Source organism: Pelobates fuscus, chromosome 3 (genome assembly GCF_036172605.1).
Source record: "Pelobates fuscus isolate aPelFus1 chromosome 3, aPelFus1.pri, whole genome shotgun sequence".
Classification (NCBI taxonomy): Eukaryota; Metazoa; Chordata; class Amphibia; order Anura; family Pelobatidae; genus Pelobates; species Pelobates fuscus.
In genome coordinates, this window is record NC_086319.1 from 180,996,709 (window position 1) to 181,018,117 (window position 21,409).

The window sequence follows — 21,409 nt, forward strand, 5'->3', positions numbered from 1 at the left end:
AAACTCGTTTAGAATAGTATTTTGTCTTCCTGGTATAAAATTGTAGCACCTTTCCCTCTGTTCTATTATATCTTGTGTGTATGTATTGTATATACCCCTAGTATATTTTATACTTTGCCTTATTGGAAGGATATAGCCACTAAAATGAATTCTTCATTCACATAGATAATGCGCTATACGTTAAAGCTCACTGTAGTGGTTATGGTGCCAGGATTGTCATGGTGCACCCCATTGTATATATTCAAACCAATTTAGAAGAGCTGGATTTCTTCCCTCAAATCAGATGTGTGCCGCCCCCTGCCTCTACTAAATTAGAGAAATAACTAGTAGATCTCTGTGTAATCTAGAAGGTTCTAGATTAAACATATCTTGCGGAAGCTACAAAAGTGGCTGTGATACTGTCTTTCTTAATTGAGACCTACAGTGTGTGAAATAGAATAATATGAATATTTTCTGTGCATAATATGTCTGATAACACCTCCCCTGGCTGTGACTCACACAGCCTGCAAGAAAACATAATGGTTTCATTTTCAATCATATGTAAATTACTTTATAAAATATTTTATCTCTTGATGTGTAATTTGAACTTTAATTACATACAGGAGGTTTATGCAGGGTCCGGCAAGCTATTAACAGAGCAGGAGATGAGAAATTCAAAATTAACCCCTTAACACCGCAGCCAAATGTACAAGTTGTGAACGAAACAAAACGTAAACAAAACCTGGCATTTGCGCTATATGTCTGTCCAACCGTAATTCACCTCTTTCATATTAAATGCACCCCCCCTTATTATATATCATTTTATTCAGGGGAAACAGGGCTTTCATTTAATATCAAATATTTAGCTATGAAACATAATTTAATATGAAAAAAATGGGAGAAAATAAGATTTTTTTTGATTTTTTTCGTTCTACATGACATTTTAACTGTTAATGTCATAATACTGTTTGCTTTTACTGCAATAAAATACACATATTTGTATTCAGCAAAGTCTCACGTGTAAAACAGTACCCCCTATGTACAGGTTTTATGGTGTTTTGGGAAGTTACAGGGTCAAATATAGCGTGTTACATTTGAAATTGAAATTCGCCAGATTGGTTACGTTGCCTTTGAGACTGTATAGTAGCCCAGGAAATAAATTTACACCCATAATGGCATACCATTTGCAATAGTAGACGACCCAAGGTATTGCAAATAAGCGATGTCCAGTCTTTTTTAGTAGCCATTTGGTCACAAACACTGGCCAAAGTTAGCGTTCGTATTTGTTTGTGTGTGAAAAATGCAAAAAACGCCAATTTTGGCCAGTGTTTGTGACTAAGTGGCTACTAAAAAAGACTGGACATACCCCATTTGCAATACCTTTGGTTGTCTACTATTGCAAATGGTATGCCATCATAGGGGTAATTTTCATTCTTGGGCTACCATAGGGTCATAAAGGCAACGTAAGCAATCTGGCGAATTTTAATGTGAAAAAAATTAAACACAAGCATTATATTTGACGCTGTAATTTTTGAAAACACCATAAAACCTGTACATGAGGGGTACTGTTGTACTCAGGAGACTTCGCTGAACACAAATATTTGTGTTTCAAAACAGTAAAAAGTATTGCAGCAATAATATCGTCCCTGTAAGTGCTGTTTGTGCGTGAAAAATGCAAAAAACGTCACTTTTACTGGCGATATCATGGTTGTAATACATTTTACTGTTTTGAAACACTAATATTTGTGTTCAGCGAAGTCTCCCGAGTAAAACAGTACCCCCCATGTACAGGTTTTATGGTGTCTTGGAAAGTTATAGGGTTAAATATAGTGCTAGCAAATTAAATTCCCTATACTTTCGGCATGGGTGGTCAGGCAGGTCCCGCTAATTGTAATTAATTAGGATACCTAATTATGTAAAATTATTACATAAATATATGTGTAGAATTAATATATGTATATATATACATATGTGTATATATACGTATATATATATATATATTTTTTTTAATATTTTTATTTATATATAGGTATATATATAGTGATATATACGTATATATTTATGTATATAGATATATATATTATTTCGTTCTACGTGTATTTTGATATAAATATATATATATTAATATCACAATACAGTTAGAACGAAATAAAACACATCTATATATTTTTTAATATTTTATTTTTAATTATTTATTTTATTTTATTTTTTTACGTATTTACATATTTATTTTTTTTATATTATTTATAAATATATATATAACAATAATTATATATATATTTAATCAGTATCAGTCTACGTGTAATTTGATAATATATATATATATATATATATATATATTAATATTTAAATACACGTCGTGTATGTGTAAATGTGTGTGTATGTGTATATATATATATATATACTTAGATCATATATATATAATATATATGATCTAAGTATATTTTATTTGTAACTGTCATTTTTTTTATTTCTTTTTTTAACTAATATTTTATTTTTTTTACAGGACAGGGGGCAGAGACAGTGTCAGCCAGTGATGTCACATCACTGGCTGACACACAGGATCAGTGATCACAGTGACTGCCTGTCACTGTGATCACCTCCTGCAGATTGGGTAATTGACCACAGGGGGGAGTGCCTGGGTGGTACAAGCACTCCCCCCTTCCAATCTGCAGGGGGATCACTGTGCCAGTTACATGTGTCAGCCAATAGGCTGACACATGTAACACTGATCGCAGTGACAGGCTGTCACTGCGACCAGAGCGCTCTGAGATCGCAGTGACAGGCTGTCACTGCGATCTCAGACCTAGCAGATCGCGGTCACTGACCCCAGGGGGACTGCCTGGGGGGCCAGGTAAGTCCCCCGACCGCGATCTGCAGAAGGGGAAAGCCGCCGGCCGCATGTGTCAGCCGATTTGAAATCGGCTGACACATGCTTAATACTGGTCGCAGTGACAGCCTGTCACTGCGATCAGAGACTGCAGATCGCGGTCACCGGCCACAGGGGGGGTTGCCTGGGGGGCCAGGCATCCCCCCCGACCGCGATCTGCAGCGGGCGATTAGCGCCGGCCACGTGGGCGGCCATTATGGCGAGGACGTACTATTACGCCCGCCGGCGTTTAGAGCCGGTTCCTGCAGGGCGTAATAGTACGTCCTCCGGATTTAAGGGGTTAAACAGAATTTGCAATAAAGGAAGTGTAAACATTAGATGAATCTTTACAGGAGGTGATTAGGAAAGCTGTGCAGGTCACATGCAGGGAGTTGTGAATGGTGCTGTAGAAACAGTTATTTAACTCTGAAATTCTAGCAAATTGAGTAGTGAGACTACATGGGCATGATCTATACCAGTGGTTCCAAAACCAGTCCTCAAGGCATCCCTACCAGTCCAGGATTTAGGAATTACCTAGTTCTGTCAAAGGTGTTTTTAGAAAAAAAAAAAAAACATTAGAAAAAAACTGGTTAATCCCTAAATCCTTGACTATAAGGGTGTCTTGAGGACTGGTTTGGGAATCACTGATCTATACACCATAACTGCTTCATTAAGCTAAGGTTGTTTTGATGCCTGTAATGTTTCTTTGAGATCACGAGAAAAAGTAAACACCAAACAAATGGTCGAAGTGTAAAATATAACAAATAGCTCTAATAAGCTTGGGTCATCTTGTAATACAATAGTCAGTGAATTTGTTCATCTGCATAATACACCAACTTTGGTGCCTTTACAAACCTCACAGTCACAGGTTCCCTGAGGTCAATAAAATCTGAGGTCAATAAAATGTGTTAACTCACTGAGCTGGGTAATCATCACATCTACAGTATATCACATGTCATACTTGGATATAAGATTAAAGCTTTATCTCCTTCCGAATAGTACACTATGATAATCATTGCTTATTGCTCAATATTTTATCCTAAGAATAATAATTAATATTAGAAGAGCATTTCAACTAACTTGTATTATTGTTCTTCTCCAGGTGACCTGGTATCCCGTGCAATGCATCACTTACAGCCTCTCAATTTAAAGCAACATGGAAATGGGACGCCAATGCATAGCAAGCAGGGGCCTTTATATTGGGAACCAGAAGCCCTCTATACACTATGCTACTTCATGCACTGTCCTCAGATGGAGTGGGAAAATCCAAATGTGGAGCCTTCCAAAGTCAACCTTCAGACAGAACGGTGAGTTTTTTTTATTTTTATTTTTTTTGCATTCCATATCAGACAATCAGGTGACCTGCCCACTTCTATTAAAGACTATTCTGTAAATTCTCAGTTTATGTTTGAGTTCCACCAAAGACTTCTCCAACTTATTGAATGCCGTAGATTGTATCTCTATACAAGCATTTCAACACAGTTTGATTCTTTATTCAAAGGAGTGAGGTAAGATCTGAACTGGATTTCTTGGCAAAATGGACAAGAAGCATTTTTAACTCAAGTAAATTGTAAAATGAATAAATTGCAATCAATACATAAAAACTTATTTTATGTACATATGCAAAGAAATCCGTTCTTCTTAATGCATACGTAGCAATACATACCACGCATTTAACAGACATTTCTGCCCAACAAGTGCAAAGATGAATGAACAATTAGGTTAACTTTAGTCCTTTACATATTTTGGTGTAGGCCTTCACCTTTATAGTAATCCTAGCACACCTAATTTAAAGGAACACACAAAGCACCATAACCACTAACAACCCGCTCTCCCACAGTAAGTAGTTAAACCATTCTAGAACGGTTTGACAAATTACCTGGGTGCCACACCACATTTGTTCTTATCTTGCAGGATCACATACAACTCTATGTCTAAGACAGCACAGCTGATGCTCTCAGTCACTGAGTGCAGTCCTGCATGACACTGCTTTGTTCCATAGTTCTAACTGGATTCTCCAATAGTAGTAGGCCAGAGGGCATAGGTGTGTGCACGGGGTGTGCCTGGGCACGCCTATGGATTGAGACCGGCAGGGGAGACCTCAGGATCTCCCCTGTCGGCTCATGTAGAGCCGGCGCTATCCGAGCGCCGGCTCTGCTCTAAGCCTCCATGGGCCGGTGGGTAGATCAAAGATCTACCTCACCGGCCCACAACAGCATGAAGGGAGGCAGGATTTGACCCAGGGAGATCTAGCAAGCAGCTCCACCGGGTTCCTCTCACCAGATCTGAGCGTTGCCGCGGCAATGCTCAGATCTCGCAAGAGTGAACTCTAGCTCCGCAGGCTAGAGTTCACTCTCCACTGGACCACCAGGGATGGCACACGGCAGCAAGGATTCCCCCTCCCTACATAAGGTAAGAAGGGAGGGGGGATATTTACTAATCTGCCCCCACCTCCACCCCCACAATCCCTCCAAACATACAGCACACACACACATACAGCACACATACAGCACCCTCACACACAGCACAAAAACAGCACCCTCACATACACAGCACCCACACACATACAGCACACAAACAGCACCAACACACATACAGCACCTACACACAAACAGCACCCTCACACACACAGCACACATACACTAACAGCACCCTCACACACACAGTACACTAACAGCACCCTCACAAACACACACACAGCACCCTTACAAACACACAGCACCCTCACACACAGCACACTAACCGCACCCTCACAAACACACACACACACACACACTGCACCCTCACACACACAGCACACACACTGCACCCTCACACACACAGCACACAAACAGCACACTCACACTCAAACAGCACCCTCACACACAGCACACTAACAGCACCTTCACACACACAGCACCCTCACACACACAGCACCCTCACACACACAGCACACTAACAGGGCCCTAACAAACATCCTCACACACACAGCACACTATCAGCACCCTCACACACAGCACACAAACAGCACCCTCACAAACACCCTCACCTTCATAGCACACTACCAGCACCCTCACACACGTCACACTAACAGCACCCTCACACACAGCACCCTCACACACAGCACACTAACAGCACCTTCACACACACAGCACCCTCACACACACAGCACACTAACAGGGCCCTAACAAACACCCTCACATACACACAGCACACTATCAGTACCCTCACACACAGCAAACAAACAGCACCCTCACAAACACCCTCACCCTCATAGCACACTACCAGCACCCTCACACACGTCACACTAACAGCACCCTCACACACAGCACCCTTACACACACAGCACACTCACAACTCACACAGCACACTAACAGCACACACACACAACAGTGTATGTATGTGTGCTTGTATATGTATGTATGTATACATACATACATACATATACACGCGGTGTGTGTTTGTGCTTTAGGGTGCACACCCTAATGCAGGGGTAGGCAACCTTTTAGCAGCACTGTGCTGATATAGGATTGTGATGTCCCGTAGCGTGCCGATCCTCAGGCCCGTCGCTACCAGGCAAGCAAACCAAGCAATTGCTTGGGGCCCCGAGCTGGCCTGGCCCCCAAAGCAGGGCCGGCGCTTCCTATAAGGCTGCAGCTGCCTGAGGAGAAGGGGAGATGAGGAGAACACGTGGAGTGGGAGGTGAGGAGAAGGGGAGATGAGGAGAACACAGGGGGGGGGGGGTTGAGGAGAAGGGGAGATTAGGAGAACACAGGGAGTGGGGGGTGAGGAGAAGGGGAGGTGAGGAGAACACAGGGAGGGGGTGAGGAGAAGGGGAGATGAGGAGAACACAGGGAGGGGGGTGAGGAGAACACAGGGAGGGGGGTGAGGAGAACACAGGGAGGGGGGTGAGGAGAACACAGGGAGGGGGTGAGGAGAACACAGGGAGGGGGGTGAGGAGAACACAGGGAGGGGGGTGAGGAGAACACAGGGAGGGGGGTGAGGAGAACACAGGGAGGGGGAGGTGAGTAAAGGGGAGATGAGGAGAACACAGGGAGGGGGAGGTGAGGAGAATGGGGGGTGAGGAGAACACAGGGAGGGGGTGAGGAGAACACAGGGAGGGGGGTGAGGAGAACACAGGGAGGGGGAGGTGAGTAAAGGGGAGATGAGGAGAACACAGGGAGGGGGAGGTGAGGAGAATGGGAGATGAGGAGAACACAGGGAGGGCGAGGTGAGGAGAAGGGGAGATGAGGAGAACACAGGGAGGGCGAGGTGAGGAGAAGGGGAGATGAGGAGAACACGGAGGGCGAGGTGAGGAGAAGGGGAGATGAGGAGAACACAGGGAGGGGGAGGTGAGGAGAAGGGGAGATGAGGAGAACACAGGGAGGGGGGTGAGGAGAACACAGGGAGGGGGGTGAGGAGAACACAGGGAGGGGGGTGAGGAGAACACAGGGAGGGGGTGAGGAGAACACAGGGAGGGGGGTGAGGAGAACACAGGGAGGGGGGTGAGGAGAACACAGGGAGAGGGTGAGGAGAACACAGGGAGGGGGAGGTGAGGAGAAGGGGAGATGAGGAGAACACAGGGAGGGGGTGAGGAGAACACAGGGAGGGGGGTGAGGAGAACACAGGGAGGGGGTGAGGAGAACACAGGGAGGGGGGTGAGGAGAACACAGGGAGGGGGGTGAGGAGAACACAGGGAGGGGGGTGAGGAGAACACAGGGAGGGGGGTGAGGAGAACACAGGGAGGGGGGTGAGGAGAACACAGGGAGGGGGGTGAGGAGAACACAGGGAGGGGGGTGAGGAGAACACAGGGAGAGGGTGAGGAGAACACAGGGAGGGGGAGGTGAGTAAAGGGGAGATGAGGAGAACACAGGGAGGGCGAGGTGAGGAGAAGGGGAGATGAGGAGAACATGTGCGTGTATGAGCTATTATATTGTATATGTTCATTAGTAGTTTATGGTATCGTGTATGATACATATGAATGTGGGCTGTGTATGAGGGCTGCTTGTGGAATTGTGTGTGGGTGGATATGTCACATTGTGTGTTAGGTAGTGTATGGGGGCTGTTTAGGGTTTTGCATGTGGGATTGTGTGCATGTATGTAGATTGTTAGTGGTGTTGCGTTTGTGGGGATTGCGTGTATGTTTGGGTGTGGGCTGTTCATATTATTTGTATGAGGGGAGGCTTATTCTGCAGGTCTGTGTATATCTAGCAGTGTGGGTGGCTTCCCTGGGTTCCAGTGGGGACCAGTCTGGCCAGGTACAGGTCAAGGACAGGAGCTGCAACATCAGCTTTGGGCTGCTCTACTACAGTGTGGATTCCCATTCACAAGTGCAGGGAGGAAGTGATCTGAGATCACTTACTCTATATGCTGCAATACATAAATTGAGGATTGTCCTTCACCACCTTTTCGTATTAGCAGATATCTGAAGTTTCACTGAGACTCCTGAGAGGCCAGACCCTGTTTGGCTCTAGCAGCCTTGAGTGCCGTGCAAAGACACCTCGAGTGCCGTGCATGGCACTAGTGCCGTAGGTTGCCTACCCCTGCCCTAATGCAATAGGCTGCACACGCCTATGCCAGAGGGAGGTGCGGGTAAAGAGTCAAAATGTACTGAAATGGTTTGATTACACAACATGAGTTGGAACCAGGGCACTTCTGGCCCCAAAACCACTACAGCGGACTGTAATAGTTATGGTTCTTGGAATGTTCCTTTAAATACCAAATGTCACATTTTTGTTGGTGATAAGTCAGTCTAACAAACACTCCTAACATCAGGTTATATTTATTACTATTTTACTATGATGATTTTTTCACACATGTTATGGGCGTCTCTTTCCCATAATACCATGCATGCGTGTGTGCTTATGGATGTTGTTCTGGAAATATGTATGAGCCTTTCTTATATTTTTTATTCTTATATTTCATACAATTATTTCAAATGTATTTATTTTTGTCAAAGTAAAATAGCATAAATATTAACTAGCTATTTGATTGCGCCATTGCCTATGTGACAGATCCTATTTAAAAGCAAACTGCTACTTACATGAATTTTTAATGCAATGTTTACTTGTCCCGAATATTTAACGAATATATCCGTTTCTGATCTCTGAAAATAATATTAAATGTAGATATACACTCTATTTATCTCTATCCTGGAACTCTGTGCAATCATATCAGTACCAGGACTGACCTTAGCTGTGATGTGATTTTCTAAAAATGGACTCTACATTTAAAAGAAAATGGAGCACCACATGAAAAAGGTTAACAGACATTTTATATCTTTTTTTTTTTTTTTTATAAATGGTGCAATTTACAGAAAATGCATTGTTCTCCTTTCACTTAAAACAGAAGATACGTAATATATACTTTACAACTGCATACCACTAAAATTGAAAACATTCTAATTAAAATGCTAATATGCAGCTTGCTTGTATGACATGGTGCATATTACACACTCTCTTAATGTAAAATAACAATTGGTACACCCGTTATACTGCACTGCAGAATATGATGGTGCTTTACTACTGCAGCGTTTGCAGTTTACTCCTCTAATGAGGTTGAGTTTTTTTGTGACACTAATATCACTGAGCAGAGTTGCCTATTTTTATAATAGGACATAATGATAGCTACCCGAGACACTGCCAATAATGACCACAGCAAACACTAGCACAGCTGATAAAAACTGCATAACAAGAATGGCATGTCTGAATCAATGTTTTCATTCCACACAACTGTAAATAACACATAAAGAGTACATGTCACCTACCCCGCTTTTAGCATCATTAGTTGTCTTAATATAAACAGAGGACAGCTGGTTTGGGCTTTGTTTTTGTTTTTTTCAAACAGTGCAAATATTTCAGCGATATCTGCTCAACTACAAGGGGCTATTTTACCTCAGGAAGTGATTGGTTGAAAGTGGTCAGTGATATGGTTAACTGATGCTCATAGCCTACCACTGCCGACCATTTGGCATCTCAAATGAATGCTTCTGCATTAGCCCGGAGCCAGAGGAGAGGCAATGTGAAGGGCGTCTGGGGATACTACTTCTGTGTTAAACTATACAAAAGAAGTTAAGATGGTCATAGGGGACTACAGGAACCATAACCACTTAAGTGAGATATTATTATTATTAGTATTATTATAAGTATTTATATAGTGCCAACAAATTCTGTAGCGCTTTGCAATATTATAGGAGGGGGAGATTTAACAATAAATGAGACAATTACAAAAACTTACAGGAACTATAGGTTGAAGAGGGCCCTGCTATAACGAGCTTACAGTCCATAGTAGGTGGGGCATAAAACACAACAGGACAGGAAATAGCAATCAAACAAGGTGGGAGTCAAGCAGAGCTGGAGGAGAGAGAAGAGTGCTGCCCGTTAGGAGAGAGCAAGAGACAGGTAAGTAAGGTAGAGGTTACTCTGGGAAGCCATAAGCTTTCCTAATGAGATGGGTTTTAAGGTACTTCTTAAATGATTGAAGATTAGGGGAGAGTCTGATGGTGGTAGGCAGGCTATTCCAAATGTAGGGGAGCTTTATAGGTATGGATTAGTACTTTGAATTGACTCCAATAGGATACAGGAAGCCAATGTAAGGACTGGCAGAGGGGTGAGGTGTGAGAGGAACGACTGGAGAGAAAAATTAGTCTTCTGGCAGTGTTCATTACAGACTGTAGCTGCTACCATTCCATGTGCCCATTGTTGCAGATGGTATTTGCCTCTACCCTCTGACCCAGTAAGCTTAAAAGAAGCTATGAGCAAGAACCTAACCATGTCAGCGATTACAGGTAGCACAATGTAAGTGACAAGAACAAGGCATTCTTTAATATTATTAGGGCCCTGGGCAAGATTCTGCTGATGGTCCATCACCTCTCTCAGTGACACACAGATACGAACACATGAACATGCACAGATACACACGCAGATATGCAAACAGACATCTGCATACGAACACCCACACTTTCACAGATACAAACACACACAGATACATTCAAACAGATACACAAAATGACACACAGATGCACATACATATACAGACACGCTCAAATACTATCACAGATATACTCAAATAGAAACACATACACAAACACTCACAGATATACATAGACAAATACACATACAGACAAACACACACAGATACACACACAACAAACACACACACACTGTCACAGAAAGACACACGCACAGAAAAAAGAAATTACATATTTTTACCCTTTCTCTTACTTCCTAACTTTTGGGTGCAGGAAGTTGGCTTCCTTTGGTCTAGTGGCACTGGGCAACAATAGGTGCCTGGCTGGGACTGGCTACAGGTGATGGGAGTCGGCTGCTAGTGCAGGCTCCATCTCACTTCCTCCTCTACTTTTCTTTCACTCTCTCCAAGTGTAATGAGGAAGTGAATGGAACTGTAATAACTTCCTTTCGGCACTGAGGCCGTTTGGGGAATGATAAGCTAGCAGGGCACCAGATAAAGCCTCAGCCTACGGCTCAGGACCACTTTTGCCTGACAGGAGGTCACAAAATCATGGCAAAAATAGTCCTGGCACAAATAGAACTCAACAAATATGGGTACAGCGAGGTGAGCCGGGCTCAGAAGGCTGGTGGACAGTGAGGCATATAGGTTTGCCCATCTCTGACAAGGGGCACAAATGCCAGCTGTTGTAAGTTCCTGCACATTATTGGGCCCATGGCAGTTGCCCTGTAGCAACGACAGCTCTGGACAAGAGACAGGGCCATTATAACAAGCAAAACAGACAGCAGGATTGGGGTTCCAGTCAAGGAGCTTTAAGCAAGCTTTGAATATTTCAGATATAATTCCCATGTGGGTGACTAGCAATTTTAATTCATTTGACCAATTTATTATTTATGTTACAGTGTCTGTCTATCTTTTCTGTTTGTTAAAGTTATCATGTTTAGAAGTACTGGTGTATGTCAAGCACTATCTGCTTTAGTGCATTGGGTTGCAGTCAATAACACACCTGCTTTACAATGCATGATAGGGCAAAACATTTTTTTCCATTCTGAGCAGGTGTAGCAGCAGCAGAAACCCATCAAGTGCTTTAAATGAGCATCTTTCATGGAGCATGAGGGACTGTGATGAAAGAATAGTGGGATGTTCTAGGAATTGGGGATGCAGAGAAAGCCTTTCATATAGTAGGATTACTTTTTTTAAGACCGATCATACAAGTTATGGGATTCTTGACCATTTTGTAAAAACTGTCTTGACCAAACGTCACCTTAATATGGAGAAAAGGAACACCTTTAATTTACCATCTCTTTGACATTTCTGTTATACTTGGCCTCCTTATTTTCCTTTAATTTACTGACCATACATTAATCGCAATCATAGCATTCACTACTCTTAGTTGCCTGCTGCAAGCTTCAGGGCAAAACGTTCTTACATGTTCCTGTTCCAGAGGGTACTGTATACTTTCCTCTGACCAAAGGAGCTGTATGTTCAGCTGTGATAATATGTGAGTCCTGTTTTTTGCAAAGAGTGTTCACCTGTTCAGGTACAGTAATTGCTTACTATTTACATACCTCACAAGGGGACACCTAGCTAGGAATGCATCCATAATTGCCACCAGTGCGGAAAAAACTCCAGGGACATTTTGTAATGCCAAATCCCAATTAAACTTGTTTAATTTTAAACTGGAAAAGTGTTATCCACGATTACCGAGAGAAGTACTATTGTCAGTACATGTGTATCTATGCATACAGTACCAGTGTCCATGATATAATTAATTACATAGAGTACCTCATTCAGGCGAGTTGGCAGATGCTGAGCAGAACATGTAAAGAGATCATTCAGTTGACAATGAGTAGCAAGATAGCAGGGGAAAGATTAGAACAGATTACTTTTACCAAAACATGGCCGCACAAACCCTGCACACTGCAAACTCTGCAACACAATTGAGCAGGGGATAAGGAATAACCCCTGATATGCTAGAACAATTACATCCATCATTTTTTGCCATTTGAAGGGCTAGGAAAGCATCATTGTGAATGTAGCTCTACATGTAGAATTCTAATTCGGACACCCTTACGCAGAACATGTGCGAACAGTGTGGCCTATCAACAGTGTGCATTATATGCAATGAGTGGTGGTTTTCAATGCACTTTACGTTTTGCTGCTTTCACATCCTCTGTGGCACTGGATGACTGAAATATGAATGGACAGCTGTAGAAATGTTGTGCAGAACAATACGGCTGTTTTCATGACTCTGAGAAGCACATGTTTACTGAGTTAGTTTAATTGTGTTTAGATTATCCTTATGCTATTATTTTTAGGGGGCTATGTTGTTGGGAAATTGTAACAACGTCAGCACCTCCAAATTGAAACTGTCTGCCCCTGTTTGTAACACCAATTATATCTTTGGATGTAATGGTAATTACTTTTCAAGAAAAAAAAATCACCAAAAAGAAAACGGTACATTTCATCGGTATTCTAGATTTTGGTACAATTACTTACTTTTAATGAGGGGATGATATCAACCTTCACAGACTGGAAAAAGATGCAACACTTCAACTAAACAGATACATATTATTCTGGGTTGTGTATCAAACCAATATAATCTTATATTGGCACAGGAAATTAAAACACTACTGGCTACAAACTATATCTAAAAATTTTGAGTCAGAAGTATTTTCAATATGTTTCTTGGCATCAAAAGAATGCACTATGTGCCTTGCGGAATTAATGGAGATTGGTATGGCCAACACTGCGTAGAATGGAAACACTGAAAAGCATGGAGACTTTACTACTAAGTGGAGACACTATGGTTTGCCAGTCATTTACACAGCAATTTCATGTTGCCATCTTGTTCCTTGCCAGGAAGATATGGCTGCAAGTTATTGCCAGTGGAGGTTTGTCAGTTAAATGTTTTTGTGTCAAAGAAAGCCAACATTTTGGGGCTTTTGCTAAATTATTTATCAAGAGTTGATGAAAAACTACATTGAGATTTCTCTCATTTTCTACTAGAGCACATTTGCAAATACACTGATACACATTTAATATGGGATTTATGTAATTCAGATTAAATATAAAATTATTGCTCCGACCAAAAAACAATGTTTTAATAAAACAATCTTTTTGGGTAGAGTAACCTTTATTGCAATGTCCCTCAATACCCAACGGAAAAAAATTAAAAAGGATAAAAAGCTAAAATTTACCAGCTATACCACACCATGGCCAAGATCTCCTGGCAGTCTGGAACTCTCTTTCTGGCCAGGAACTTTCTCTAAATCTGCTTTATGATGGAAGAAATTGAAAAGCAGATACTTTCACTGACGGATGATTTGATAGTATCTGATCTAAGGTTTAACCAGCATTTGTGAAGCTCTGTGGGAGAAGTCTGCTGAACCTTTTTCATTTAGTAATAAGGATTGAAAAAGCAGGTGGTGGGTATATGGGAGCTTTCTCAAAACGTGGTTATGAAATCTGAAGTGGAGTTAGAAAGTTGGACATCTAGTAATACCTTATATATTATTTGGGGTGAAACAAGTTTTTGTTTAGATACTGCAGTCACATTCTTTATTTTCTCTGCAAGTGTTGGCATTTTGCAGAACTTGGTTATATGATACATGCCAAGGATTCCGTATTTTGGATGGTCCGTTACCTATGAGCCAACCTTTACCATTGCTGGATGTTTGTCAGATTGAGACTGTGTCACTGTGATATATTTTTAGGTTGAGGAGATGCTCAATCATGTCACTAATGGAGAGTGACATGAATTTGAATTCAGCAGAAATTGTCAAGCAAGTGTAAAATTATCCGAGTCTGATTGATTTCATACATTGATTCATGAAATGCTGAGGGAGTAGATCATCATCAGAATCCAAAATTGCTACCACTTAAGAAAGATAGAATAGGGGGATTTTGGTAGAAACATATATTTTAGAGAGCAAGAAGAAAGAATAGAGAGACCACTGGTATTTTCTGAGTGAGGTAACTTTTCCTTTACCGATAAATGATATATTTTAGCAGCCAGTGTTAGGGAAGGGAAGGAGGGCTTTGAGTACCCTACCAGCTTATTTGCAGGCAGCATGAAATTCCTGTGGCATACACATCGCTTGCATCCTACACTGTACTTATATTGTGCCAAATACTGAATAATCCCCCTGTTCCCAACCTATGGACAAAAATAAAATAGAATGGAGAAATGCATATGCTATTTAAAAATTTCACAGCACTCTAACATACAGTATCTCACAAAAGTGAGTACATGCCTCACATTTTTGTAAATATTTAATTATATTTTTTCCTGTGACAACACTGAAGAAATTACACTCTGCTACAATGTAAAGTAGTATGTGTGCAGCCTGTGTAACAGTGAAAATTTGCTACCCCTCAAAATAACTCAACACACAGCCATTAATGTCTAAACCGTTGGCAACTAAAGTGAGTACACCCCAAGTGGAAATGTCCAAATTGGGCCCAATTAGCCATTTTCCCTCCCCGGTGTCACGTGACTCCTTAGTGTTACAAGGTCTCCTGGCTAGCTTGTTTATCTATATACATTGTGATGTTGCTAGCAATTATAGCGATTATTCTTTTTTGCTTATGTGATAATTGCTTTAAAAGGCCACTATAGGCAGCCAGATCTCGATGAAGTGATCTGGGTGGAGATGCCCTGTTGATTCAGTCCTGCCATGTAGGGCTAGAGGGTACTTCCAATGTAATGCAATGGTCATCTGACGTTTGATGCCGAACATCATTAATTGCTGATTAGATTCAATGCTTTGCTATGAGAAACATTTGATTGGACACGGCACATTTGCTTCTTTTTCCCAGTGCTTCTCTATGAGAAGCATGGGATTGGACGAGAAGAAGAAGTAGAGTCAGCATGATAGGTGGTGGATTGGACAGCTTCAACATCGGTGTCTTGATGTTGGAACCAAGGTAAGTAAAATATATTTTATTTAATTTTTTTTGCATATAGCCCCGAAAAAAATAATTTGGAACTATAAGTTCCCTTTTACTGCTTCCTGCAAAAGGATCAACACCAGAAAGGTATGTGCTTAGTCACATGCATTACAAACTAGAGGCAAGCACTAGGCATCATGGGAGTACATAATTGCATCTTCAGCCCTTTACAGTTACTGAGAAAAAGGAAATATATCCTGTTAAAAAAATCTATACTAGTAAGAACTGTTGCTTAAATTATATGTACATAAAAATATTTGTAAACCGTTATGAAGTGTTTTTTACAACATAAATTCAGCCATAAGGCACATACATTGATCAGCCAAACATTAAAACCACCTGTCTAATATCGTGTAGGCCCCCCTTGTGTTGCCAAAACAGCTTTGATGCGTTGAGGCACAGGCTCCATAAGACCTCTGAACCTTTCTTGTAGTATCTGGAAGACATTAGCAGACCCTTTAAGTCCTTCAATTTGTGAGGTGGGTCCTCAATGGATCAGATTTGTTTTTCCAACATGTCGCCCTGATGCTCAATCAGATTGAGATCTGGGGAGTTTGGAGGCCAAGGCAACACTTTGAACTCTTTGTCATGTTCCTCAAACCATTCCTAAAAATTTTTGCAGTGTAGAAGATTGTATTATTGTGCTGAGAGAGGACACTGCCGTCAGGGAACATCACTGCATGTTTCCTGTGGAAGAAATTATAGATTTTATTTCAGATTAACTTGGTCTGCAACAAACTGTAGGTAGTGGGTACATGTCAAAGAAACATCTACATAAATGCCAAGTCTCCCAAGTAAACATTGCTCAGAGCATAACACTGTCTCTGTCGGCCAGCCTTCTTCCCATAGTTCATCCTTCTGCCATCTCTTCAATAGGTAAATAACACACATCCACCTTATCTAAAAGCAAATGGGATTCATCAGACCAAACAGCATTCTTCTATTGCTCCATGGTCCAGCTCTGAAGCTCATGTCCCCATTGAAAGTGCATTCGACGGTGGACAGGGGTCAACATAGACACTCTAACCAGTCTGCGGGTATTCATCCCCATAAGCAGTAAACTGTGATTCACTGTATGTTCTGATATCTTACTGTCATGGCCAGCATTATGTTTTTCAGCAGTTTGACCTACAGTAGCTGTTGTGTGATCAGACCAGACGGGCTAGCCTTTGCTCCACCCATGCATCAATAAGTCTGGGGCACCCATGACATCTGACGTCAGTTCACTGGTTGTCCTTAATTGCACCACTTTTGTAACTGCTAACCATTGCATACCAGGAGGTTTTACCTATATTATTTTATCTGACACTGAAATTGGGTTACACTATGTGTAATTTATAAATTTTGTGGAATTTAAGACACCCAGAGATGTTAGGTACCTAACGTCTTGATTGTTCAATTACCAGAGTGAGTGTGGGACTACAGGTAAATGCCTCCTTGTTTTTGTTTTTTTTTCAACTGAATTTTATTGAGGTTTTGTATACACGGGGTACAAAAAGGAAAAAAGGGGGGGGGAAAGGAAAGCCCACAAACATCAGTATTCACATATTCACAGAATTACATATTTACAGGGTATACAAATCATACGCTATGGCGTTGTTCAGTCGGTGAGAATATCAGTTACAGGTTGTTGACAGGTTGTTAATAGTTGTCACTATGTTTCAATTGTCATTGTTTGTCAATTATCATACTTTTCGAGTAACGATATTTTATCAAGTAGCAATCAAGTAGCAATAGACAACGAGTAGCTATAGACATTTACCATTAATGGGGAGCGAACATCACCACGTAGGTGGTTGGTCTACCCTCCAGTGTATCAATGTACCCGTGTGTTGCGTAGGTATTGTCCCGTATTGTGTTATACTCTTTAGTAGCAATACACACCTTGTGCATTGTCGGTGTTCTGCGTGTGGCATTTCTACTCACTTTAGTGATTAATCATCGATACTTATGTACATAATAATATACCTAGCAGTGTCCAACCAACTTTGGTGAAACGCTATGGGGAACCCAGCATCTAATATGTTTCTTTCGCTTATGTTATAAGAGACATTTCACATCATAGGAACATTTCCATGTAAACGCTTTTGTTTAACCTATGATTGTACGTGTCAATATCGAGCGGCTGCTACCTTGTATCTAGCTGCCTTGTATCTATCTCAAAATAGGATATTGCCGGTCCCTAACCTTAATTCCAGGTCTTTCCATCTTTGCCAATTTAGGTGTGATGTGGAGATCTGTTTAGGATTTGCAGCTGATAATGTTTCGTATTTAAGAAATTTTTTATCTTATACCAGAGTAGTGATGTGCTTGGGCATCCAGTTTGTTTCCAATGACATGGTATCACATGTCTTGTAGCTAATAGTGATAATATCACAAGATGGTTATCGGCATGGGGTAGTGTGTTAGGGAGTAATAGAAAAAGGCTCAGTTGGGGGCTGAGCGAGGGGAGCTTAATTCTCAATTATTCCCATACTCTTTGTGTTTCTACCCATAGTGGTTTTATATCCGGGCACTCCCACCATATATGGGTTATCGTTCCCCTATGGTTACCACATCTCCAGCAAGTGGGAGGGGTCTGGGGGTATATCTTGTGGAGTCTATCAGGTATGAAATACCATCTGTAGATGAGTTTTCTATGAGCTTCGACATGGGAATAACAGGTTGTGAAACCTTTCAGAGCTTGAAGTGACGTTAACCATTGTTTGTCATTCGGAGAGTGCATACATTCTTTTGCCCATTGTGTGCGATATTTGTGTTCAGGTTGTGGTGTTTGGTATCTCAATGTAGCATAGCACATCGAGAGAGTTGTGTTCTTAACTGGGGTATTGTAACATCTATTATATATGAGTAGAAGATGCTGATCAGAAGTGCATGAAGCCACTTGGGTGAGGGCTACCTTGTTAGCGATCAAACTTTTTAATTGGATGTATGGGAAAATGAACGAGGATGGGAGGTGGTATGTCGTTTGCAAGTCTGGGAACGGTCGTATAGTTCCCTGGTGGCAAATATCAGTAATACGGGTAATTCCCAATTCATTCCACTTGTTTAGGGACAGCCATGGGGAGATAGTGAAGCGAGGGCCGTAATAGGTGCCCAGGGAGAAAATTTGGTGTTATCAACCAGAGAGCGATGGAGGTGATCCCATGCGTGTATTAAGTGTCTAGTAGGTGGTAGCAGTTGTTGGCGTTTGTATCTAAAGTGCTTAGGTGTTCACATGTAGTCTAATGCTGAGCTTCTGTGGTCATACTCGTTTTCTAGGTCTACCCATTGCAGTGTGTGTTTTGGGGCATGTAGCTTTACAGCATTTTCTAAGAGGGCTGCTCTTTGATAGGTCGCAATGTTTGGGAACCCCATTCCTCCTTCTGTATTGGGGGATTGTAAAAGAGATAAAGGTAGTCTGGGTTTCTTTTTTTCACATATGTAAGTGGTGAGTATGGTTTGGATTTGTTTGTGTATCGTAGGTGAAAGGGGTATTGGTAACATTCTGAATATATACAGTAGTTTCGGTAGTACCATAGTTTTGACAGCATTAATTCTTCCTAGCCAGGAAATCATGACATCTTTCCATTTGTGCAGTATTTGTTTACACATTTGTGGTAGGGTGGAAAAGTTACATGTGCTAATCCCCCTGTATGTGCCCGTTATCTTAACTCCTAGGTACGTGAGGTGCGTTTGTCGCCAATCAAATGAGTATTTGTTTTTCAGTATTGTAACGACTTTTGTTGGAAGGGATATGGGTAGAGCTTGGGTTTTAGTTTGATTGAGCTTGTAGTACGAGACCTTGCTGTATTCCTCTAAGGTGTGCATGAGGTGCGGTACTGTAAGATCTGGATGCGCCATAGAGATGAGAACGTCATCTGCGAACATCGATAGTTTGTATTCAGTGTTATTAATGGTAATGCCTTTGATAGTTTCTTGGGCTCGGATTTTATATGCCAGGGGTTCTAGGGACAACACAAATAATAGGGGGGGGAAGCGGGCAACCTTGGAGCGTACCATTGGTGATTGAAAAAGATTTGGAAATGAAGCCTGCGTGTGTGACCTTGGCTGATGGTGCACTGTATAGTGCTTTGATGCCTGTGACATATTCTGTAGGGAATCCGAATTTGATCAGGACTTGGTTCATATAGTCCCAATTAAGTCTGTCAAAGGCCTTCTCAGCGTCCAGCGCTAGGAGAAGGCCCTCCATATTGTGTGTTTCCATATGTGCTAGGATGTCGAGGATTTTCCTCGTGTTGTTGGAACCTTGTCTGTTTTTAACAAAGCCCGATTGGTCATTGTGTATGATGCGTGTTAAAATATGCTTGAGGCGGTCAGCTAATATCTTAGCATATATTTTCGTGTCACAGTTGAGTAATGATATGGGTCTAAAATTTTGACAAATTGTCGCTGGTTTGCCCATTTTGGAAGCGTGGAGCTGTGTGCTTGGAGCATATCTGGTGGCACTTTGCCCGTATGCCTCCTTGTTTTAAAAGGAACAGCACAAGTTTTGTTTTTGTGGGAGGAATGTTAGAGGGTATTTCGTCACAGACTGTAACAGCAGATATTTTGTTTTGTTTTTTCTTTAAAATATTATTTGAGGGTGTGACTTGAGAAGTCATTTCATCACAGATAGGTAATTCTAAGTATTAGCATACCAATCATTCTTAGGAATCAACAGCAAATGCAACATCCAATGCATAACTCACATTTGACTGTTTTAGGAACTGTCCTCTCATCAGGAAGGAGGTTCAAATTTATCTTGAGTCCCTCTTACACTTTTCAGTGCCAATGTACCCAGAGCTGTCCATCTTCGGTATTTTTACTGGCACTACCCCAAGATATCCTAGAGTCATTCAAATGTTTTTGGACGTAAACTGTCTTTTATTCTGCATTTCACCAAATAGGCCCATCTTAGAATGTTCCAATTTACATTAGCATTCCAAAGATAAACAACTACTTTAGGTTAATAACTTAATTGGACCAAATTGTTTTTTTTTTTCTTGTCCATTTTATCCAAAACTGATCAATTGTATTAATATTTTTATGTTTATTTGTTATTTTTTGTGTTTTATTTTTATTCTTCAAAAGCAACTGTGTATTAAATGATAAGTAATAGAACCCTGTCACCCATGTAGTCATTTGCTGTAATCTACAACAATAAAATTTGTAAAATAAATTGTACTCATTTCAATGTACAGATTTCATTTTTAGAACTACCTTTCTGACTACACTAATTTTCTACTTTTTATTATATAGCTTTAATATGAAGTGAGTTATTGTGAGGCCGTAGTGGAATGAGGCCTGATGTTAACTAGCTGTGGATGCTCCTAAAGAAACATTCATAGTGCACACATTTTTAGTTCACTTAATAATTCCAAATCTGCGTCCTTGTTAGTCTTTAATTGCAAGGACTGATAATAGCAACATACAGTAACATCATACCATGAAGATCCCAGATATTGCAGATTGATGGAAGGCAACAGAGGAGACCTCGATTCCAGGTTTAGGTGATAAACCCTATCTTTGTGTTCATAGATATAGATCGGTATTGTCTGTCCTACTAAACACCAAGAAATGGAGAAAGGATTCTACTGAAACATTCTCATGGGTTGTCATCTCATTATTAATGTGTTCTTTATGAAACAGTAGCACTCTTAATGTGAATGTATCCATGTC

The 21,409-nt window shown here is 41.3% G+C and overlaps 1 protein-coding gene across 1 annotated transcript in view; it reads left to right on the forward strand.

The window, feature by feature from the left end:
* ABTB3 (ankyrin repeat and BTB domain containing 3) overlaps positions 1-21,409 on the forward strand; it is a 257,031-nt gene that overhangs the window by 173,466 nt on the left and 62,156 nt on the right. The window contains exon 3 of the mRNA XM_063447789.1: positions 3,951-4,155. Coding sequence (XP_063303859.1) covers positions 3,951-4,155 — 205 coding nt within the window. The remainder of the gene's footprint in view (positions 1-3,950; positions 4,156-21,409) is intronic.